We start from the raw sequence: 26,022 nt of genomic DNA on the forward strand, positions 1-26,022 counted from the left end.
TCTACACTGTAGAATGGGCATATGATAAAATCCGGAAACATTCACAGCAACTGGCAATCATGAAATGGAGAGCTGCAACATACAATAGACACCTTGAAATGAGTTTTGAGCGCATCTAACAATGCAACCACAGATTTAAGATCTCAAAATAGGACTAAAACGAAATACTTGATTACAGAAACGAACAACCTAATTCGAGCAGGGCATTCTCCAATCTCATGACAATCTCAGATAAATAAGCATCCAACCTAATTAAATCAAAGCACGAGCTACTAATACACCTGTGGCCACCTCATCCGGACAGGCCCATACAACCCTCCGTGTTGGAGGTGCTTTAAGAAGCTTTTGACACATAGCGTATAATCATAATCTCGTAACTACCCTCAACCAATTATACTAATTCTAAATTATATCAAAAGCAAATAACAAATTTGACGAAAACACATAAAAAAGGTGTATATTACAAGACTCCTACAGTACTTCAGTCCATCATGAATGCTACAGAATACTAACTTAAATCCAAGAAAATAATTAAATTAAAAAATAAATAGAATACTGAACACATCCATGAACTAGCACTCAAGTAAAATAACCTAGTACGGAGGTCTTGAAAGATGCATATAAACAAAAGCTACTCTATCTGACTGACAAGTGACCCCACACAATTTAACCAACCAAACTTATCTACTCAATACTTGGACCCATCCAAACCATGTTCTTTAATGTTCATAGAGCTTCTCATTTTCAGATCACCACTTTGTGCCAAATGCTGTTCTTGCTGCTGCTGATGGTGGTGGTGGAGTTGTTGCTGCTGAAACTGATGGTGCTGTTTTTGGGACTGAATCTGGAGTTGCTGAAACTGTTGTGCGATTAGCATTGTGTTCATGGCTTGATTTTGATTTGGGGAGTAAAACTGATGGTTTGATCCAAAAGATGGTGGGAAGTTCATCACTGCTCCACCATTTCCAAGGTTCTGCCCTGTAACAGCTTTCAGATGCTGGATTTCCTCTTTTAGTGCCTCATTTAAAGCTACATAAAACAATGAAGCATGTTTCAGTACTAACATCAAATTAATATTTTAACTGATGAAAGGAAACGACCAACTACAACAACAACCATTTGGTTTGATCCAAAACAGAAAGATCAGAACAAATATAACAAAAAAACCGGATCCGGTTCCTACCCGGTGGGACCCATACCCGATGCACAAACTGATCCTTACCAGGTTCCCCATTCATTTTCAAAAAATCGGTTCCAAAACCGACCCAACCATACCCGGATAGGAATCGGTTTTTACCCTTTTTTTGTTTTTAAAAATCTAGCCATTTGTAACTGCTATATAGCCATTTTCTTTGGTTTTTGGCTGTTTGTAACTGTCCAAGAAGAACCCAAATGAGTATAAATAACTGTGGGATGGATTGGTACTCGAAAAAGCATAAACGAACACCTAAAATACTCTTGTTCTACACTTTCTAGTTTCCTCATTTCCTTCTACACTCGTTATGGCTTACTCAAAGTCAACTTCATCCGTTGGTGTTGGTCCTTCCACCAGCCCGTTCGCTGTCGGGGTTCTTCCGCATAATCGTAATATAGCAATTTGGTGCAATTGGTGGAGATGAGCAACTGGGATACCAAGGCTTGTTGCAAATTTTGTGGCACTTTGTTAAAGAGTGATTCATGATTCTTCAACAACATTCTCATCGTGGAATTGTGTATCAGTAGTTCTTGAAATGTTTCAAACAATCTACAGCATAGGTATTGACAATTTGGGAGATGATCAAAAAGATAAGAATCACTCTTTAACAAAGGACCACAAAACTTCAAACAAGGCTTTGTATTCCGCCTCTCACCTCCATCAAATCTCTATTGCACCAAACGGCTTCATTCCGATAACGAGTGTAGGAGAAAATGATGAAACTAGAAAATGTAGAATGAGAGTAAACTGAGAGTATTTTTGGCATTCGTATATGCATTTTCGAGTTGGGTACTCAACCAATCAATTCCACAACTATTTATACTCATTTGGGATTGGATGGTTAACACAGTCAAAAAAACACCAAGAAGAATGGCTGCACTTTGAAAAAGCAAGAAACAGGAAAAACAAAAAGCGGTTTCTACCCAACTATGATCGGATCATGTCCAAAACCGGGTATGAAGCGATTTTCGAAAATGAATGGGAAACCGGTGGGTATTATCAGGTCTGACCAGATATAGGTCCCACCAGGTAGGAACCGAAACCGTTTTCGAGTCGGGTCCGGAACTGGTTTTTCCCCAAGTCTAGTTAGGGAGAGTAAAATGGTCAATAACCGCTTTCAGACGGTCAAAAAAGGCTATATTACCGTTAAAAACGGTTTTATGCATTAAATGACATTTAAAAATAAGCCCCTTGTAAGCACATATTCATAGTTCCTTGATCAATGGCACTGTAACTAATGCTTTATTAACTTCTAAGCCAATAACAATTAAAATTACACATAATCATAGTTCCTTGAACAAATGTCAGTTTGATAATTTCACAGTTATGAGTTTAGTATCTCTAAGTCAATAACAATTACACAACATAAATAAAGAGGGTATAATGAAAAAAGTAAACTTACCATCTTGCAAGTGAACCTGTTGCTCCATGGTTTGTAAACGCAGCCTCAATTCACTGTTTTCAGCTGTCAGGCAACTCGTGTCTCGCTGCAAAAAAATAAAAAAATAAAAAGTTTAAAAAGATAAAATAAAATTATGCAAAATATTATTATCTTCAATCATAAAAAGAACTCTTAACTTCTAACCAGTCATTTTGGATATAGCTTAACCAGTTAAAGAACCAATATGTGTTACCAATTAAACAATTTATAATCCCAAGGGTGGGGTGGTTAAAAAAATTCATGGCTCAAAGCTCGCTTGAAAAGGCTAGTTTGTAAACAAGCCGAGGCCGAGCCCGCTCGTTTGCTCAATTAAATTAAAGCCCAAAGTTCAATATAAACAAACTATAACCCATACTTTAATATATATAGATATTATAAATTCTTTGGTTTATAAATTCTGCATTATGTGTAAGTTAAATATAACATAGTTTGTGCTTATATCTATAAATATAAATATAAATACATACACCACACACGCACACACATATATTTCATCATCATCATCATCATCATCGTACTCAGTATATCCCACCAATAGCAATGCTATGGTAGCGTCTGAGGAGGGTAAGATGTAGACAGCCTTACCTCTATCCCATAGGGATAGAGAGGCTGCTTCCGGTGAGACCCCCGGCTCGATAGTAGTTTTGCATCAAGCCTTGGACATAAGGCACATAACACTCAATCATCGGGACACCGGCTGATTGGTGCATGTGCCCTTGTCTTTCGGCTATCAACGCCACCACATGATGCCTGATTAACCTTCCGCCACTTTTAACGTTATTTTCACGTGATTAGTAAAATAACGTCAAAATTAATGCAATTTTACTTTTGCCCACCCAAGGGTTCACACATATATACATTATATGCGCGCACCGCAAGCAGGGCGTAAACACACACATATATTTAGAAATTATAAATTCTGGCTCAAGCTTTTGACGAGATGAGTTCGAGCTCAACATTTCAGCTCATTAAAATAAGCAAGTCGAGGCCAGCTAGCCTTGGATTATAAATGAGCTGAGCGCCTGAGAGGAAGGGTCAACACAGGTACTATAAGTATAGTAAAAATGACATAACAGTTTTTATTCACATATTTAAACTTTAGATTTAACGTTATTTTCACGTGATTAGTAAAATAACGTCAAAATTAGTGCAATTTTACTTTTGCCCACCCAAGGGTTCACACATATATACATTATATGCGCGCACCGCAAGCAGGGCGTAAACACACACATATATTTAGAAATTATAAATTCTGGCTCAAGCTTTTGACGAGATGAGTTCGAGCTCAACATTTCAGCTCATTAAAATAAGCAAGTCGAGGCCAGCTAGCCTTGGATTATAAATGAGCTGAGCGCCTGAGAGGAAGGGTCAACACAGGTACTATAAGTATAGTAAAAATGATATAACAGTTTTTATTCACATATTTAAACTTTAGAAACAACTAATGTAGTAATGTGATAACCTTTATTACAAACTTATTCTTTTAAACATAACCGCCTAAATTGTTTTTACAAACTTATGCATTTGCATACATTCTCAATGACTTTCGACCAGCTTGACCTATTTTACCTGTTTTCATTCATGTTAAAACTTTTAGCCAAACATGTTTGACTCGTTAAAGATAAAAGCATGACCCACATCAAATCAATGTACGTAAATGTGTTAAAACTACCACCTCATCAGTCTGTTAGAGTTTCAAGAGTGGACAACCTGTAAAAGTGTGAGCTGAGCAGACAATGAAGTTGCTTCTGTTTGCAGTGTCTGAACTTTCCTTTCAAGCTCTGCAATGTACCTCATCTTTCTTTCTTTCGACCTTGCAGCTGACTGCCTATTCGCCAATATCCTAAATCAAAAGCCCAAGAGAAAATCTCAGCAAACATACATACATGAAATACAAGTAAAAGTGCTGGTCACAAAGACATTAAATAGAACATAAATAATATACATTCAGAAAAAACATAAACTTTAGTTAGTTACCTTTTGGCCCGCTTTGGGTCAACAAGTGCCAGCTCGGCAATCTTGGCAGCAGAGAGCGCTTTCTTCGCATTAGAAGACGAAGACTCTTCCAAATCAGAAGTCAACATCTCGGGCTTAATCGTAGTCGACCCATCCATGGACTGACTATGCTGGTGCCTAACTCTAGGCCTCTCACTCGACCCCGGGCCAAAGCTCTCAACACCAGCCGCCAAACCCCCAGAAACCGGAACCGCAGCAGCAGCAGACGAAGACTCACCGCCTTGAAACGTCGAAGTCGCAGACGAAGAATTGAACTTATCCATATCAAGGTACATCGAAACCAAGTCCTCATCAATCTCATCGGAAAACGAAGGCCCATCAAACCCGCCCACAACACCAAGATCACTATCGAAGCTGATATAATCCGGAAGGGTGAGAATCTCGGAATGAGCCCGTCGATGGCCCCGGTTCCTGGGCGGATTATCGGGCATCCTGCTGACGTCGTGACTGAACCGGGCACCAATCGGGGACACCGATTTTGAACCGGATGGTTCTGATTTGACCCGGAAGTTGTTTCCGGATGGCGGTAAATGAGCGGAATGCCTACCGGATGGAGGAAGTGAAGTGCCGCTAGGGTTTGGGGACTTAATATTATTCTCCATTTACAAAACCCCCAAATTTAGTTAGTGTGTGTGTGTGTTGAATTGGAACCCTAATGCTGTTCGAATTGAAACCCTAATGCTGTTCGAATTGAAACCCTAATGTGAAGAATTGATAGTAAGAAACAGTTGACAGGAATCAAAAACATGAAATTAATTAAGAAAAAAAAAGAGAAGAAAAAAGGAAGAGAATCGTACTGTGAATGATGGCGTAGTGTATGTGTATAGATCGAAGAAAATAGTCAAAAGCTTTCTTTCGACAGTCACATGGGATGTTGGATGGAGTCCTGCTATAAAACGCGGAATATCGAACCAAAATTTATTATTATTATTATTATTATTATTATTATTATTATTATTATTATTATCTATATCTATATCTATATCTATAATCTATAATATATATATAATAATAATATATATAAACGAAAACATAAAAATCATATGTGTCACGATGTGGTCGCTCCTCCTTTTTTTGGAGTCACCCGATTTGCATGATTTTTAAATGGAGGCTTCTCATGCATTTGGCCCGAATTCATTGGTATGGGTCTTACCAAACCCAGATATTCCTTAAACGGGTTATAATATCTCATTAAATTAAAAATTATTCTCATCAAATTATTGATGTAAAAATCCTATAAAATAGGATATACTAAAAATTAATACCTTATTTATTTTAAAAAAGATATATAAAGATATATATATTATTTAAATTAAAAAACCAATTTGATAGTACAAAAAATAAACGGGTCTTGGGTCTCATCAAACCATAAGTATATTATTAACTTTCATAAATATTATTTATAATTAAAAAACCAATTTTATAGTAAAAGAAATAAACGGGTCTTGGGTCTCATCAAAATCATATAGTTTTTAAACCAACTTATAACATATCAATTATTTGTCTAACAATTGATCATCAAACCATAAGTATATTTTTAACTTTCATACAATAAAAAAATATATATGCAAAAATAAAAAAATATTATAACAAATAATATAAAACAACCCCCCGTAACACGGGGGGATTTAAACTAGTTTATGTTATATATAAAGAAAGAGTGACGGACATCAAGGTAATTTCATAATTATAAGACAAGGACAAAAAAGACATTTCATAATTGGGCAAGAAAAGTAATTTGCCATTGTTTACATTCGTTTTTAAAGCGTTTGGTACAAGTTTAAGAATCTTCAATTTTATGAAATTACCATTCTATCATTTAAGGATGCAAAATGTTTATTGTCTTTTAGCTAGGGACGCAACGGGAATTCGATTGATAGTTGTTCGGATCGTTTTGGGACCAGCATTTGTTGTAGTTAAATTTATATTCGACAAATTTTACGATACCAAAAATTAAAATTTATATATCATTAGCAAAAAATATATTAAACGCAATTATGTATTTATACAAGATTGTGTTGATGAATTAAAATACCAAAGGTGTTGTTCATGTTCCGGGTCAATCCAGCGCGAGAAATGCATTTATACAAGATTGTGTTGGTGAATCAAAATACCAAAGGTGTTCATTGTTCGGGTCAATCCATCGCGAGAAATGCATTTATACAAGATTGTGTTGATGAATCAAAATACCAAAGGTGTTTATGTTTCGGGTCAATCCAACTATGATTCGTATAAAAGGTTGTCCTTTGAATAATGACTCAAATCTTAGCTCGGTTAGTCATTCCTTCAACCACTACATGAAGAACCAAAAAACATGTATAAACACTCATAAATGTTGAAAAAAATAATATGAAATCTAAATACCATTGTTTTCACCTTTTAAAACCGATTTGGAAAGTTTGACATAATAATTTTTATGAGATCAAACTGCAAAGAGCAAATTAACCAAAACCTTTTAAAATATCGGAAATGTTCTTGGTTATCAATGCAGCAACCAAAAACTAAAACTGTGGAGCCAATTTTCAGTTTTGCTGACCAGATTTGGCTTAGGTTTAAATAAGTTGTTTATATTCGTTTTTGCAATAGGCACGTGATCATTTATCATTTTAACAAAAGAAATGTTGTTAAAATGTTCTCTCTGTTTCAAGTCATCTTGTTTTTCTTTATTAATTTTGTTCTTTTTACCTTATATAATTTGCCATGGGACATGGCACATCAGGCAAAATAAAACAAACAGCGGCTACAAATGCATATTGTTTGCAAACTACCTAGTCATTATAGACAAACAAACTGCTTATAACTTTTAAAAATTTTAGATGACCACTGCCACCCGTACAAGAAAAGTTTCCAGTGATCCATTTGAGTGGGTATATTTGGCTTATACTTATCACTAACAAGTCAAACAAAATTAAAGCCAGACAAAAAACGGGAACGTCACCCATCGACATTTTTATTATACATATATCATAATCATTATTGACAATCACCAATTGAAATACGCTCAAACTAATAAATCAAGATCTCTTGACTCTCAGCGCTAGGTACGTCTGCAACAACAAAACACATTTTATTTTTATTGAACAATACTTTTCATTTATTAAATTAAGCAAAATACCTTTGACGAACAACGAAGAAGTTGATTGCAAATATGTTCATGACATGAAATTCAACTCTGGTCCTTAAAAGTTAAAATTTCCTCTTTTTGCAAATGATAAATGCATTACAATACCCAAAATATCCATATGATCCTCGTAACTAAGATTGGGATTCTTATTGGGTGAGTTACGATCCTGGAAGAGAGTCAAAATCATAAGTCCATGACGGCTAACAATTGAAAATCATTGAGAAACTTAACCTGCTTATTAGAAAGAGCAAACCATAAACTTTCAAGGGAACCAAACGAGTACAAGACAGATTGGCATGAAAACATATGGATCAACATAGGCGAAAAAGCTAACCCCATCACACAGCCTAGATACGTTAGAAAGCTACTTATCATTCTCCGAGACACGAATCCACTTACTACACATGTTACGATCGCAAACGTAGTAACACCTGTCATAAAAGTAAGATCATTTTAAACTAATCTTGTCACCTGAAAAGCAGAAAATTGATTACACTTTTAAGCACACAACTTTCATTTCACTGAAACTAAGACAATTACAAAAGTCAGTTATTTAAGATAAGGAAAACTAAATAGTAAAAGCAGGTTTCGCACTTGTTTTTTGATGATTTTTGGCAAAAGAAACCCTTCACAACTGTTTATAACTGTCTACACTAAGACCGGTTCTAAACGGTTAAATCGAATCAAATCCGGTCAAAAAATAATTAAAAACACAACCGAGATCAAAACACCAGTTTAAGTGACACATTAGTTTTTTTTACTATCAGAAAACTTACTGTTCAAATTTTGAGTTAAACATGATGCAGAGATGATAGTATCAAGAAAGTATTATGTTAACATCAAATAACGTATAGTTAACCTTTGCAAATATTAATTAGTTGTATATAAAACATAGATTGTTGATAATTATAGTCAAAACTCAAATGTTGTGTTATCAGTTTTGACAACTAATAGCCAGTAGTTGGTTCTAATTTGTTACAACCAACTATTATTGTTATTTTTTAGTCATATAATTTAAAATTCACAAAATAGAATCATCGTAAATAGTGGATAAGTCAACTAAATTTTAAAAAGCAGGCCATTAGATATTTGAACTTAACCACTGATTGCGTTTTGCGAGAGAAAAAAAGTGATTAGAAAAGCTTTTATAGTGATAAACTTCAAAAATCCAGCTCAAATATGTAAAGAATTGACTTTTGCCAAAACTCATTTTTGTAATGAGCTTTACTCAATTAAGGCAAAAGTAGAAAATTAAGGCCTGGCACAAGTGTTATAGGTTAAAAGTTAAGGATAATACCTGTAGAAATCATTAACCCTTTATTGACATGACCAACAGTTTGAAACAGGTGAAGAATCATATGGTGCTTGCCAACAAAAAATTATCATCATGACTAAAACTGCAAATCTACTAATTATACCAACAAATCTTATATGTGATAGTGACAAATCAACTGGCATAAAGAATCACTCCAATTATTGGTAGCTCAATCAAGATTCCCACAATACCCTGTGACAATTGAGATCCCTTCTTCAAGTTCAATCTGCAAATAATCAAATGAAGGTAGTAACATATGGTCAAGATAATCAAATCATCTAAAACTAACGAACAAGTATACTGAAATTCAGAAGCAGTAGCCTTTCAGAAACCGTTGTTTTGCCTCCGCTTAGGGCTAGAAAAAAAACGGAGCCTTGAAGATGTTGATGATGATGAACACGACACAAGGAAGAAGATGAAAGCGATATCAATTGTAGTTGTGGGTGAACGGATTGCTGAGGGTAGAAATAAGGGAGCGTCTGAACTTTCATTGACATCTTAAAACCATTCAATGCCCACTAAATGTCGTGGTAAATAGGGTTGGCCGGCCGGTGGACTGAATGGAGGCAACAGCCGGAGCAATTAATTTAACGGTGTCTCTTTTCAGTAGGGTTAAATTACCAAATTATCCATCCAATATATTTTATATATAATATAGATATAGATATAGATAATTATTATTTAATAACTACATTAAGTAGGTATATATAATAATGCACAAGTAATTAATTATATCACATTAACTTCATATAATGCATTTTAAATTTTAATGGTGATGATATTATAATTACTAGCATAAGTGTTCGCGCGTTGCAGCGAGATCATATTAAGGTGTTGCCGATGACGTGTTTGTTGGTATATCCGTAGGACCAGTTCGATCAGTCGAACCAGATTCAAGAACCAGATAAGTATATATATTTTTTTATATAATTTAGTATATAAATTAATATTGATGAACCGTTAAATTGAATAATACCATAAACTTTGTTTAGAGTAAAACTAACCGAAGTATTATCCTTGACTTCCTTGATCATGAATTAACTTGATAACATTATCTACCATTGTTGGACGCATGAACGTCTTACCCAAATATTTTTAGTTACATGAATCAATAATCAATTAAATATACCTTAACATATTGATTAAGCAACATTTAATATTTTGGTTCAATATTTCCAACCAAATGATAAACCCAAGAAAATGGTTTTCATACACTTAAAAACCAACATATACCTGGACTTTCGTCATTCTCTCTTCTTTATTTTGAGCAAGCGTGACATAAAACGGTTTATTTTCATTATGAATTTCAATGTTACTTGGTTTGATAACAACTATTTTCCTATCCATGCCCGTAAATTATATATTAAGTCTAATGTATAGTCAAATTATATTAATTACTTTGCACGGTTAAAATGTATATTAACATTACACATTTTAGTTTAAAATGTCACTTAGGAATTCGTGAGAATTCAAAGGAATTGGAATTAAAATCCCATGACACGGCGTGTTTCTTTCGTTGGAATTAGAATCTTAATTTCATTTTGGTGTGTTCGGTTCAAAGAATTTGAATTGGAATTCAATTCCTTCAAATTCCTTTAAATACATGGATTTCAAATCCTTCCAAAATGTGGAGGAATTTAAGGAAATTCATTGGAATCTTATCTCGAGTTTTTTTTAACGAGAACAACGAATAAAACATTTTAGCCTTTTTACTTTTTTGTTTTTAATTTATATTTTGAGTTATGAATTTTTTATTATTATTTTTGAATATTTTTAAGGGGTTTTTGATCTTAATATAAAACCCATAAAAAAATTCAAATAAAATTAAGAAAAATCATAACGCAAAATATAAATAAAAAGCAAAAAATCTAAAAAAGCTAAAATATTTTCGTTGTTATCATTGTTAAAAATACCCTTCTTGATTTCTATTCATTTGTCAAACGAACACACTATAATGTATTTGGATTTCAATTCCCCCCAATTCCAATTTCTATTGGAATGTTCATATTCCAAATCCAATTCCTTTAAATTCCAAATCCTATGCAAATTCCAATTTCATTCCATTCCATTCCTTGAAACGGACGCGCCCTTAGAGTTTGAGAAGCTATTTAAGGAGTTAAATGCAACTACGAAAGACCCTATACTATTTTCATTGTTGTCCAATATTACCAATTAAATTATCTCAACTCATATAAATATAAAATTTAACAAAACCTTAAAAATATTTGAGCAACAAAGCGACAATTGTATCAAACTCAAAAACAATTCTTTACGTAATCCAACCTGCCTTATGTGACATATTGTTGTAGAGATTATTTTCAACCGGCGTGTGAAAGGCGTCGTACACCTGATGGGTTTATGCTAATACAAGTCACATTGGGTCCGCCAATTATGTTTCAATATCAACACCCTAAACTTCAATCTATTTGTCGACTTGTATACATTTTTATATGTTATTTTACTATTATCTCAACAGTTGCTCATGGATTAAAAGATTAATGTGTGCAAAATTGAGGAAAATTCAAATCAACGAAACAAATTAACACACTTATAAAATAACTCGTTTTGACCCGAACCAGGTTGACAACTTTTTAAAATGGACCGCTTTGACTTGAACCAAATCGATACCTTTTTAAAATAACCAATTTTGAGCCAAACCAAATCGTTACGATTTCAAAAAGACCCGTAAAGACCCTAACCAAATCGATACATTTTTATATTGATTTGTTTTGAGCCAACCAAATCGACATGCTTTTAAAATGACACCTTTCAAACGAAATTTAAATTGACACCCTTATAAAATGACCCGTTTTATGGTATTCGATTTAACACACTTTTAAAATGACTTTCTTAAACTGGTCGTGTTACGTGGCAGGGATACTAATTGTTTTGTGTAGGCTATCCTTCGTTTGCAGTCGAAGTTCTGACAAAGTGTGTCCGTCGACTTCTGAATGTTTCGATCTGGTTCGATTCATGGTCTCATCTTATAATACCTAAGGAGCTAATGAAACTGTCTCAATTCCCCGACAGTCGCACCAAAAAATCGACTTCCGTTTATTATTGCTATTATTATTATTATATGGTTCACAAGGAATGCATCGAATTCAATACACATGGTATATTCTAGATCATGAATATAATTGTCCATTCAATCTATTACAACATACGCTGTGTATGTGTGTAATTATCAAATAAACCTATCAAATTATATTTCCTAATCATGAAGATAATTATATTACCCTGAACCCTAACTTCTATTCTAGCTAATATCACCTCTTTAAAGTTATTAATTTAACTCACAAGACAATTATATAATATCCATCTATTGGATTCACGCCCCGTGTATTTGTTGTACTATAGGAATGAAGACATGTAAAAGCTCTTAAAAAAATTCTTAACATGCCCATGCTATATGTTTTATAATATAGTATAGATATAGTAACTATAGATATAGATAATATAGATTATATAGATATATTTGAGTATTTTTATCTTATATGAACTTAATGTGATAATGTAATTAATAATTATTATATGCACTTAATGTAGTTATTAAATTATAATTATCATTAGTTAAAAGACCATAAACCTTTTGTATCTTCTAAGAATGCAAGAGTAATTTTACAAAATGTAAAGCTTAATCAAATTGTATCAAACGCTTTGAATACGAATCGAGTGATTGTCAAATTACTTTTCCTACCCAATTATGAATTGCCATTTTTGTCCTTGTCATGTAATTATGAAATTACTCAATTGTCCATCACTTTTCCTTTATATAGATATAATATATATATATATATATATATAGATAGATAGATATAGATTTTCAACTTGTGTACGACCCGTCCTACTATAGCTCGTTTCATCAAGAAACACCATTATAGGCAACTCTTCTTTAGTTGTTGAGTTACTTGTAGAGCAAGGTGAAAGTTGTCTCATTATTGAGTTATGAATACGGTTAGCTTTTATTTTCAACTTTATAATGAAAAACCATTAAGCCAATTCCCAAAGTTACTTAAATATATTAGCCCAAATCATAAATAGTTAATGTAAGATGGAAAGAATGAACAACATGGGACATATTAAACTAAAGTGCAATGCAACAATACTAACATGTAACAAATAATTTAAAGTCTTGTCTACAAAAAACACTCTTTTTAGTACCTAAGACTTTTAGCAACCTCACAAAAATGAGCAACATTTTCTTCTGGTGTGCCTACAACAATCCCATGACCAAGATTCAATATATGTTTACATTTCCCTGCTTTCTTCACAGTATCATGTATCCTATTGGTGATGAAATCTTTTGTCCCGAACAACACACCCGGGTCTATGTTCCCTTGAACCGCTATATCATAACCTAATCGTTTCCTGCCTTCAGCCATATCCACGGTCCAGTCCAAACTAACCACATCCACCCCGGTCAATGGTAGCCATTCCAACAACCCACCTGACCCACTTGCATAAAGAATTAAAGGAAGATCCGGGTGAGTTTGGTTAACCGTGTCCAAGATTCGTTTCAAGTAAGGCAAACTGAATTCTTCAAAGTCAGTCAGGCTCAGCTCGATGGCCCATGAGTCAAAGATTTGAACTGCTTGTGCACTATTGTCGGCTTGGTATTGAATGTATGTAGCCATTGAGGTTGTGAATTTTTCAAGCAGTGCGTGTAGGACCTGCAATAGTGAACCGATTGAGTTACTAACATTTAACTTATGAAATATGAAATTTTGAATTATAATAATATAATGTAATAAATTAATCACCTTAGGCTGTGAGAAAGCAAGCCTCTTAATTTTGGAAAAGTGCTTTGATGATCCGCCTTCGACGCAATATGATGCTAGAGTAAAGGAGCACCAACGAAATCTACAAATTTCCAACACTACCAAAAGTGTTTTTACAAATTTCCAACACTACCAAAAGTGTGCTTAGTTTAGTCCGAACTTTACACTATCATCTTTTTCCTTAGCCCAAATCGCCTCAACTTTTCCTTATTACATCCTTCTAACCTTGAGAAATAGTGTATAGAGGGTATGAGGTTGTTATTCATTGGTATGTATGTATATATGTATGTTTATGTAATAGAAGCACAAGAATGCACTATATATAGGCTAACAAAGTTAATAGAAACATAATGACACATGAGAGTTAAGAATGTGGATAGTCACCATAATAATGATAATATGTGGATAGTCACCATAATAATGATAATAATAATCTATAATAATAACACATGTAAACCATAACTTTTTGTTTTTTAAAGGATTGAAGAGTAATGTCTCAAAAATTGAAGCTTCATGATGTTGTACTAAGAGCTTAAGAGTTAATGGATACATTGACAAATTACTTTTCTTGCCCTATTATGAAATGGCATTTTTGTCCTTGAACTCTAATTGTGAAATTACCATGGATACCCATCACTCTTCCTTTATATATAATATAGATTATTTAATATAGATAATAAAAATACCCAAATATCTATATAATCTATCAATATTATCCTTACATCTATACTTACCATATTATAAAACATTTAGCATGAGCATGAGCATGAGCATGAGCATGAGCATGAGCATGAGCATGAGCATGAGTTTTAACATATTTTATGTGTATATTATTTATACTATATATAATACACCAAACAATGGCAAATTAAGACACCCATTTTTCAGTAATTTACAACACTTAAAGCATGAGTTACATGTTTTAGTAAGGGTAAACTTGTCTTTTAAACACAATCCATTCAACTTACAAGTTTGGTCCCTCATCTTTAACCATATTATGTTCTTAATTTAAGTTGTAAACTAACTTCTCACCCATGATTTTTAAACGACTATAGCATTTTCAAACGTTAATATTTTTATTAAAAAATTACACCATAAAAATGAGTATTTTATTCTCTTTAATTTGGATATGATATTGTTATAATTTTTTTCATTTTAAATAAATTAATATATATGTTACGTAGGGGTGTTCAGTGTCGGTTTGAACGGTTTTTAAGTTAAACTTGTGAGTCCAACCGTTAATAATGATTTTTTTGTCGTCCAAAACCAAACTCAACCATTGAAAGTTGAAACCAAATCGTTAATAACGGCCTGGTTCCAGTTTGGTTTCACAGTTTAAACTTTAATAATAAATTTAGTTAAAATAGTTATTAATTTAAATGTACCATCAATTTTAGCTAAACACCAACATAATATGATACTTGAGAGGATCATAAATAAAAAATGATACTTTTAGCCATATAAATAGTAAATATTAATGGAAGATCTAGGACGTGAAATAATAACAACAACGATCACAAAATGAATCACATTGCAATTAGGTTAATTTGAAGTTGTATAGCCAAGTTATTTGTAATAAAAAGATTATGTTCAATTAACTTTTAACTTTATCTAATATATATTACAAAGCATATCTAATAAGTAATAATAATAAACATTAAAATGCATTCAACATTTAAAGTCTGGTCTGGTTTCTTTTAGCCGGTTGCCAGTATAAACCGCAAACTAATCGTTCACTAAGTTTTGAAAATTTTGAAACCGACCAACAAACCTAAAGTAAAAAAGAAAGAAAAAGAAAAAAGAACTCAAACCAATGAACATAATATCCCCTCTGTTATAAGAGATTTTCTCCCTCAAATATGACCAACACATTTTGAGCTTACTGACAATAATATAAGAAAAATTTTGAAAATTTTGAAACCGACCAACAAACCGAAAGTAAAAAAAGAAAAAGAAAAAAGAAGTCAAACAAATGACCGGTTTAAACGATTTCAAGGTTTTAACCGAACCATAAACACTTATATTTGTTACGTGATTAACAGGTTCAAACACCCGTTGCATCGCACGGGCACCCGTCTAGTAACATCTAATGCAAAGGTGTTAATAATAATAATAATAATAATAATAATAAAACCCCACTAAACTTTATGATAACCCCCCCCCCCACCCCCCACCCCCTCCTCCTAGACTATTAGCTAATAATAATAATTAGATAAAAGAGTAAATGACGAAGCTCGGCTTTGTGATAATTATTAATAGTAAATTAGAATATATATTTATATTATGACCATTCAATTCCGGTTTTAAAAATCAGTTTCATGTAACTAAACGCTTCACTCATTACACATACTATTGAACGCAGATGATTGAAGACATTGAATTGATATTAAATATAGACTATTGAGATTAAAACATGCCGATTAAATGTCTCTGTTTGTATAAAAATACATGTCCTCCTCATTACTTCCATCATCAAGTTCACAAATTCAATCATAAGTCCAATCACCTTTAATTTCATCTAAATTAGTATCTTCGTTATCACCATTGTTATTTTGTACAAGCGAAATTGTTGCTCGGTCTGGACCCTTATTAATGTATTTAAACAAATACTTTATAAATCCATCTTGATTGCATCACTCAACGTTAACATGTGCTTGAAATTTTTTTAATAGAGTGTGGTTGTATGGAACAACACTTCTATTATCCATCATTATATCTGACTTAACAACATATTGACCGTTATCTCTTTTTTTGTATACCGGAAAACATTGAGAATTAATCGTTCTCTCATCATTAAATATTTTAGAAAATTTTTGGAGCATTTTTTGTTTACCATGCAGGTGCACTTCGGGTTAGCATCACCACATGGACCGTGAATCATATGATCAGATACAAGTTTGTATAGGTCTGGATCACTGTCTTTGTTTGGAATCTCAGTAGAAATAAATTTATCTACATCTTTTGGATTATGAATCTTACTACCTGGATGCAAAAATATGCAAATATGGGGGTGCGGTAGACCCCTTTTTTGAAACTCTATCGTGTAAACAACTGCAAAAAAGATAATAAAAGTAAATATATAACACCCTATAAATATTATTAACATTTTTAATATATGCAAGTAGCTCTTTTATTATAATTGTATATTCATAATTCATAACATTAAATAAAATTACCTGCTTGAACCTTTCCAAACAAAGACTTGTCCTTCACCAACTTAATCATTGCATCAAGCTTGAGCTTAAAAAGCCGACATAATATATCAGGTCTATCCTCCGACTTTAACGTTGTATCCTTAAGAAATCTTTTAACTTCTGGCCAATTGGGATTACATGTTATGGTTATGAAAAAATCGGGATAACCGAACCATCTACAAATACACATAGCGTCTAGATAATTTTGAATCATATATCTTGCTCCGCTAGTAAATGAGGATGGTAGAATAACACGTTGTCCAGCCGTTGAAACATCAGTATTTCCAACAGATTTATACCTCATAAACTTTGGTAAGTATCACACCTAAGTTCATGTTGTTTACCGCGTATAAAATGCAATCTTTGAGCCTCAATCATCGTATATTTGTCAACTAAAATTTAAGAGTGGGATAACGAACCACAACATCAAGAACCATGTCATTATATTCTGGATTATCTCTAACGTAAACGAATGTCCATTCATTTTCGTTAACGGGAGCAAAAACCAAGACATCTCCAAATATCAAACGATTGTCTTGAACAAATTGATTCCAGCCATTTTGAAAAACAAAACTTCCGTTTATAAATTAATTTGAATAAACCAATCTTTTTCTTTGTGATACACTACAACCGGGTGCATATTAGCACCTGCTTCAAAAACTCTTTCACAGAACTCAGTCGGAAGTACCGTAAATAAATATGATTTGGTAGTTACAGTATAATGCAAGAAACAAAACATCACTAAAATACATACCGTATAATTACAAGTTTACAAATACATACCGTCTGTCCATTCGAATTATCATAGAAAATGCAAACCGCAGGAATAACAATCTGTTTTGTCAAAAAATTATAACTAAATTAATAATAAATATTACGCAATAAAATTATGACTAAATGATATCTTACTTTTTTATGTAATAATAAGCCCAATAGAAACATGTGTATGCCAAAATGTTAATTAAACAAATCCATTAACACATAACAATAATAACATAACAATCAACAACCAATAAGTTGATACTACCAAGCTGATAAAACAATGATCGATGTTTAATCATAAATATATTACACTTAACACCCTCAAGAATGCACAGAGATTAAAATAAAGTTTAAATAAGTTGAAGACGAACTAACTGAACAGCCTTAGGGTTATAACTAAAACCTAAACAACAAAATTAAAGATTTTGACTGTTTAGTGACATCTTCGATCACTTTAAATTAGGGCTAAAAACATTGGCGCGGTTTCAATTAACAGAATGAAATTATTTGACAAAATAATACTTACATTTTCCATATATTGAGATAAATATGAAACAATTTGAAGTTCTGCAAATCGTCGATTAAATCTTTGTTCGCGTTATCCGGCATAAACTATTGAAAAATCGAAGACATACCGTATAATGCAAGAAACAAAACATCACTAAAATACATACCGTATAATTACAAGTTTACAAATACATACCGTCTGTCCATTCGAATTATCATAGAAAATGCAAACCGCAGGAATAACAATCTGTTTTGTCAAAAAATTATAACTAAATTAATAATAAATATTACGCAATAAAATTATGACTAAATGATATCTTACTTTTTTATGTAATAATAAGCCCAATAGAAACATGTGTATGCCAAAATGTTAATTAAACAAATCCATTAACACATAACAATAATAACATAACAATCAACAACCAATAAGTTGATACTACCAAGCTGATAAAACAATGATCGATGTTTAATCATAAATATATTACACTTAACACCCTCAAGAATGCACAGAGATTAAAATAAAGTTTAAATAAGTTGAAGACGAACTAACTGAACAGCCTTAGGGTTATAACTAAAACCTAAACAACAAAATTAAAGATTTTGACTGTTTAGTGACATCTTCGATCACTTTAAATTAGGGCTAAAAACATAGGCGCGGTTTCAATTAACAGAATGAAATTATTTGACAAAATAATACTTACATTTTCCATATATTGAGATAAATATGAAACAATTTGAAGTTCTGCAAATCGTCGATTAAATCTTTGTTCGCGTTGTCCGGCATAAACTATTGAAAAATCGAAGACAAATTATTTATTATGATAATTAACATAAATATAATTGAAGAGTCGTTGATTTTAAAATTGATAAAAGAAGATATCTATGGGCCTAAATTAATGGGCTTATTCAAATGGATCATGTTAAAATAAAATAAAATTATGGACAAATTAAAATATAATTAAATATTAAATACTTATTTTTTTCTAAGATTTAAATTATGTTTTTTAAAAACTTACTAATTTTAAAACACATAATATTGTTAAAAAATATATTATTATATTTAAGGTGTAATTTCTTAGCAAATTAAACTCTAATTTAAATATCTAATAAAGATATATATATATATATACAAACAATATATTTTTGTAAAATGTCTAATAGAATCTCTATTTATTTGTTACTAAAGTCAGATTTTAAAAAGTGCAACAAGAATATTAAATAAAAAGTCTGTTATACAAAATGTGATAAAATGATTACATAAACAAGGTTTTACCGAAAACCAAACTTAAAAAGCACAAAATAATATATTTATAGATATTAACCAAAAACCTTTATTATTTTATACAAATCTAAGGTTATTGTAAATAAAAATTAATTTGAAATATAAATTATGTTTGTGTCACATTCAAAATGTGTGGCAGAGTCCTTATTAATAAATTATATATAAAACAAATAATCAATCAAAAACCATTTTCATATTAGACAAATCTAAGGTTATTGTATATAAAAATTAATTTTGAATATAAATTATGTTTGTATCACATTCAAAATGCATGATAGAGTCCTTATTAATAGATTATATATACAACAAAGAACCAATCATTAAGAAAAAATAACTCCAAACATAAATATAATTAAATATTCAAATAAGGATAAATCGTTCAAAACAACTAAGTAGCAGAGATAGTCGCTCCAAAAAACAATGTTTAAAAAACCAAACATAAAATATCCAAACATACTTAAGATGTAAAACCAAAACAAATATCCAAGAAACCAAAGTTGAACCACTCACTTAGAATCCTTCTCCAACTTAGGAGTTAAAATAGTTGCAACATCACATGATTAACTGGTGTTCCCCATCTCTTCAATAGTCTTTGACTTAAACTTAGTGGCCGACATGCTAGCTTGATCGTCAACTTCAAAAACTTCAGCCAATTTTCTCTTAAGTTTATCGTCAGAAGACATTGACATTCCTTTTTCCTCATTTGCAACATCCTGACCATCAACATTTGAACTTGGAGTTTGGTTATCTCCAATATCCGTAATATGCTATTAACAAAGTAATCAACATCACAAAATCATGCCACACATCTTTGTGTCACCTATATTTATAAGTTTCAGTTATCATATTTAACAAATATATTTACCTTGACAGAAACTGAACCGGATGATTGAAATTCTGAAATAGATGCTCCCAATGAAACAAAATTAGAATCGGTTTGCTTAAAATAAAAAGTGTAACCATAAAATCTGTTAATGAAAATACTTATAGAATAACATCAACTATAAAATGAATTTAGTATTAAATAATTACCAAACAACCATTTTGCCTTTTCTATAATTCAGTAAGAATATAGTGTCATCAGTAAGCTTGTTTATACCATAATCTTCCACATCGACCTTAAAAGCAAATTTCTTTTCTAAAAGACAATCCAACTCATCAGGGAATCCACCGTTTTCAACCTCATTCTGTAATAAAATAAGTGGAAAAAAAACTTAATATTTCAAATTGTTCATAAACAACATAATAACAATGATCAATAATAAATAATAAAATATAGTAATTGAAAACAAACCTGCTTTTGAGAATCAATCAATTTAGCTGCAGTTTTGTTGATCAGCATTCTAGCATCTCTATCAAAGAGAGTCAACGACACAACTCCTGTCGAATCTTGAACCCATATCTTGATCTTGAATCTACATAATTTTTAAAATAGGTTAATAGCAAGCAAAACAGAATATTGTATATTTTGTCAAAATAAATTTTAATTTCTTTTCACTAAGTACCTAGGTGTAGGAAGAACACCTAACACATTGCATCTTTTGGTTTTGCATTTATATTTATTTCCCCATTCACCATTATTTTCCATGAGTTTACGGTTACAAGTATTACAGCCAATGTAATACCTCTCTGTATCTGGACATATGGCCTTAATTGTACCAATGATAATAATATTCTTAGGCTGCAAATAATTAAAAAGCAGTTATGCAATATAATCGTACAAATAGTGAATTTAATAACTAACTTACAAATATAATGGTACAAATATCACAAATGTTAAACAAATCTGTAGCTTTCAAAAACTCATCATCAACAGAAGAGAGCATCTTCACTGGAATCAGTTTACGAATAGCGACATCATTGCCATTCAGCAAATCAAACAAACTACAGATTTAAAATTTACACATTTAATTCAATATAAAAGGACTAAAATTTAAATAACAAAATATATGTACTAAACAGAATAAAGAAAACTAAATAACATACCTGTTTTTGTATTCTTCTATCTCAAATAAATAGTCGTTATGAACAAACGGCTAACATTAGATCCAAAAGAATTGGACACAGAGACTTTCTCTACAAAAATTGAATATTAATGACTGAAAAATTAGATTCACTTGATATGCTTATATTTCAATAAAGTTGAAAACAATAAAAATAATTACCTTATATTTCAATAATTACCCTATCAAACTGCAGAACAATAATGGCATGCGGTTCATCCAAATGATCAACGACATATTTAGAGAGCTCGGATGCATAATGATCCCATAGCGTGAGATACACACAATTTTCACTGAAATAAAAGAAGTGTTCAAAATCAAGATAAAGTATATTAACTAAATTATATAAAAAAATATTTATAAATACTGGTACCTTATATTACATAACTCCATTGTACGCTTGTTCTTATCTTTGACGTTTGAAACATTGCTCTTGAAGACATGAACCACGTGACCAATTATATCTAACAGAAAGAACTTAAAAAAAAATAACTAAAACATCAATTGAAAATCTTAGGCTACAATTAATAAATAATTTCTTTGAATACATATAGTATTATACCAATTGTGGATTTCAAAGAAATTTGTTTATTGATTACTGATTCAAATGAAATCATTTTAAATCCAAACATGCGACCTTCAAACTCTTGACATGGATTAACATGAGTGTTTGGTCCCAACACTAATTTGTTGGGAGAATCAATCACTCTGTAGTTTAATCCATTTAGACCAACGCTAGGATTAACAATAGTCAGAGTAGAGCTTTCCTTCAAGAATCTTCTGAAACGAAAGATATCCTGTTTGTAAACGGTGGCTTAGATTCGATTCTCCTGTTATTAAAGAAATAAATATTTATTCAATGATAAAAACAGTTGAAAGTCTAACATATATACAGATTAATATATACACACTTACATCTTCATCCATTAAAATCATCTCGATCAAAAAATCCTCGTTGACATTTTTGTTATCTTTGATGCTCCAAAGCCTCAGAACTCTAACCTTAAGAGTTGATGTTGATGTTTTGAGAACATCAATTTCATTTAGCATGGTAAAGGTTTGAGCTTCCATTGTCATATGCTTCAAATGAAAATATAAAACATTTAAATAAAGTGGCAGGAAACTAAACACAATTAATAAAAGTGTACAAGCTTACATGGCAGAAAATACGAATGGGATAAAAGGGATATGATTATGAAAATTGATTATGTGTTACATATTATATAGTAGAATGTAGAGAATAATAATTATGTTAAACGTATTATTGTTAGAAACTTTCTAAAAATAAGTATGAATATAATCAACCGGATTATTGTAAATTATTATATCCAAAAATAAAATATTGTTTCTGAAATAAAAATTTGATTATCAAAAAAGTATATTTAGAATGTCCAAAATATTATTATACAAACAGATGTATTCAAATCATAATGTCCAAAAATAAAAATTTGATTATCAAAAAAAGTATATTTAGATTGTATGATTATATACTACTCCGTATTATTTAATATTCATAAATATTATATAAAAATAAAAGATTAATTATTAAATTATTTCCTTAAATGTAGTTATTTTAGTCAAACCTTTAATAAATTTGAAGTTCAAATTTAAGTCAAAACGTAAACTAATAATGGAATTAGTTAGGTACATTAATATTTTTAATAAAGAGAATGGATCAAATAAGAAGTTTGGTTTTCCTAAGAATGCTAAGAATGAGGTTTTAGTCTACTACCTTAATATTGAAACCCACTTAATTTAATTTCAAAAACCCACTTAATTAAAACCCACTTAAAAATTTTCACTCATCTCCTACAACCACCACCGCCCACCGCCACCACCTTGTCGGAAAAGTTTTTGGAAATTACGCCGGAAAATAAATCACTATGAAAAACACAATGAAAAAGACACAACGTAAAATACACAATGGAAAAAACACTATGAAAATAAAAACACAATGAAAATACAATTAAATAACACAATGCAAAAAACACTATGAAAAAATAAAACACAATTGTATAACACAATGTTATAAAATACAATTGGTAAAACACACCTTGCAAAAACCCACGATTTTTTTATAAAGCAATATGGTACTCATATAAAAGATAAAAAAACACTCGTTTTTATGGTGAAATTGTTTTGAAAAAAAATGTCGTATAAAAAAGTTATGGACGTTTTAAAATGATGGGGGAATTTGACATGTGCCTTGCATGTGGAGAGAGAAAGTCAACAAATGTGTTATCCCTATTATGCCCTTACCTTTGTTTTACACTTGATGATCTCTCTAATCTAATCTCAACCATTCAATTCTCAAATGAATAGACAAGATTATTTCCTATCCTTTCTAGGAAAACTAATCTTCTTATTATAACTCAACTCTTTTAATAAATTATAGAATAAAATATATTTGGAAGATGAATATTATAATTTAATATGTAACTTAAATTTAAATTATATATTAAATTGGCCGGAAAAAAATCTAAAATTGGACGGAAATTGGTCGAAAAATAAACATAAATTACAAAGTAGCCGGAAAACAATTAAGAATTTTGACGAAAATTCAATTATGAATGTTGACTAAAGAAAAAAATAACAAATTGGCCGGAAAATATCATTAAACATAAAAATATGTTTATAACAAAGTAGCCGGAATATAGTCATTGGATATTATAACAAAACAAATTGACCGAAATATATTCATCGGATCTTATTATAATAATTAACGATCTCAATGTGCAAAAATCGTCTGTTAATTATCTTTAATATGTTCATCGGAGAATCCATTTGTTATACGAATCATCAATTGAGGCAAAAAAAACCTTATCACATCTCTTATGACAAACGATGAATTGAACGGAATCCAAACGATTTGAGACCTTTCCACATATGGAAGTGAAGAATAACATGGTGAATAATGGAGAAGTCGGTATACGACGGCCGGAATTACAGTTTAATAGTAGCGGCGAATTAGGTTTAGTATATTCGTATAGAGATTAGAGAGAAAAATGACTGGTTGGATTGTTTGTGGGTTATGAAAAATGGTGCGTGTTTTTTTTTTGAGTTTTGTGGTTAAGATGACACATGGCAGCAAAATAGAAACTCTTAGAATGGAAATTTGGTGACTTGGAGGCCTAGGTGGACAACCTAGTAGAATGACATATGACATAATTGTATTGGTTTAATAAATTAGTAAGATTGCTACATAAACACCCTTTTTCAAACGAATAGTTTTAATTTAGAAAGAAATTTTACGCACTTATCATTTCAAGACGTTATAGTTATTCTTCAATTATGTTTTTTAACTCTCAAAATACATAGATAAATACATAAAAAATACTCAATAAATTCGTATTATCGTTGAACCCAAAGTGCAAACTCAAAAACACCTGACCAAGAAAATCACAAATTAAAACTATTTTAAAATTAAAAGCCTGAATTCAAAATTAATTATATGTAATTATAGTGCTCGTAATCTTTCCTTGAGTGCTTCCAATCAAACAATTGTTTTTCTTTCAACGCAAGAGGTATTATCAAACGGAATTTATCAAGCATAATTTCTACCTTTAGCATTTGTTTTTATCCCTTTGCTACATCGATTTTTAAATTGAAAAATTATAGATTTAGATCTTCACATGAATGACACGATTTTTATTAAAAACTAGCATTATCATTATAGTTCAGTTTTGACTTTTGGCTGTCAACTAGCCGTTGTCTTAGTGAAAAGAAAAAAGATAAGTAAAAGAAAACCAAACACTATGAAAATGTTATTAGTCAATTTAATTTTTTTGTTAATTTTCATGCATACATCGATCTTGGTCGAGCATCATGGATCTGATATACAAAACTTAAGTGCAACATTTGATCAACTTTTTCTTTTTCGGTATTTGTGTATATATCAGAATCAACATGTATTGTTTTTGCTCCTGCGCAAAAACAAGAACACAACATGCACAAAGCTGGATGATGCCTTGGGCAACCAATCCCTACACAATCTGCATCACTATGACATGAACAATCGGCCCTTGCAGCTTGCGGAAAGTTCATACCTGGAACTAATAAAATAAATGAAAACTACTCTATAAAATACTTTAGCGGATCACATGAAAATATATAACAATGAGGCTTGGCTAACCTGAAGTAAGGATCAGAAACATAAGAAAGATTGTCATTTGGAATGGAACTTACATACACCGCATACTTCTTGCTACCTCTTATACATATAAAAATATATATGGAATAACATTCAGTCCTCATTGTTATCAGTTACACATTCAAATGCAAAAAGATATTGTAACACTGAGTAAGTATTTACTTTAATAAATGATATCATTAAGTGCATTATACATAGCATTAAAATTATCATTTAATTATCAGTTTGTTATATATTAAACAATAACTAGGT

At 31.2% G+C, this 26,022-nt stretch overlaps 1 protein-coding gene across 1 annotated transcript; it reads right to left on the bottom strand.

Moving 5' to 3' along the window:
• Positions 1 to 452: 452 nt before the first annotated feature.
• LOC143613214 (putative transcription factor PosF21) lies at positions 453 to 5,327 on the bottom strand. Its single transcript, XM_077086986.1, has 4 exons — positions 4,614 to 5,327; positions 4,347 to 4,479; positions 2,598 to 2,682; positions 453 to 1,029 (listed from the first exon to the last, which is right to left on the bottom strand). The coding sequence occupies exons 1-4, from the start codon at positions 5,252 to 5,254 to the stop codon at positions 689 to 691; spliced, it is 1,200 nt and encodes a 399-aa protein (XP_076943101.1). The 5' UTR covers positions 5,255 to 5,327; the 3' UTR covers positions 453 to 688.
• Between the last annotated feature and the right edge of the window lie 20,695 nt (positions 5,328 to 26,022).

Source organism: Bidens hawaiensis, unplaced genomic scaffold (assembly GCF_021521415.1).
Source record: "Bidens hawaiensis isolate Kalapana, Puna unplaced genomic scaffold, B.hawaiensis_p1.1 tig00036823_1, whole genome shotgun sequence".
Taxonomy (NCBI): Eukaryota; Viridiplantae; Streptophyta; class Magnoliopsida; order Asterales; family Asteraceae; genus Bidens; species Bidens hawaiensis.

Excerpts from the sequence above, each read along its gene's own strand:
- LOC143613214 (XM_077086986.1), bottom strand. The coding sequence starts at position 5,254 with ATGGAGAATAATATTAAGTCCCCAAACCCTAGCGGCACTTCACTTCCT. Across the intron at positions 4,480-4,613 it reads GACCCAAAGCGGGCCAAAAG|GATATTGGCGAATAGGCAGT; the intron begins GTAACTAACTAA and ends CTTTTGATTTAG. Across the intron at positions 2,683-4,346 it reads CTCAGCTCACACTTTTACAG|CGAGACACGAGTTGCCTGAC; the intron begins GTTGTCCACTCT and ends ATTTTTTTGCAG.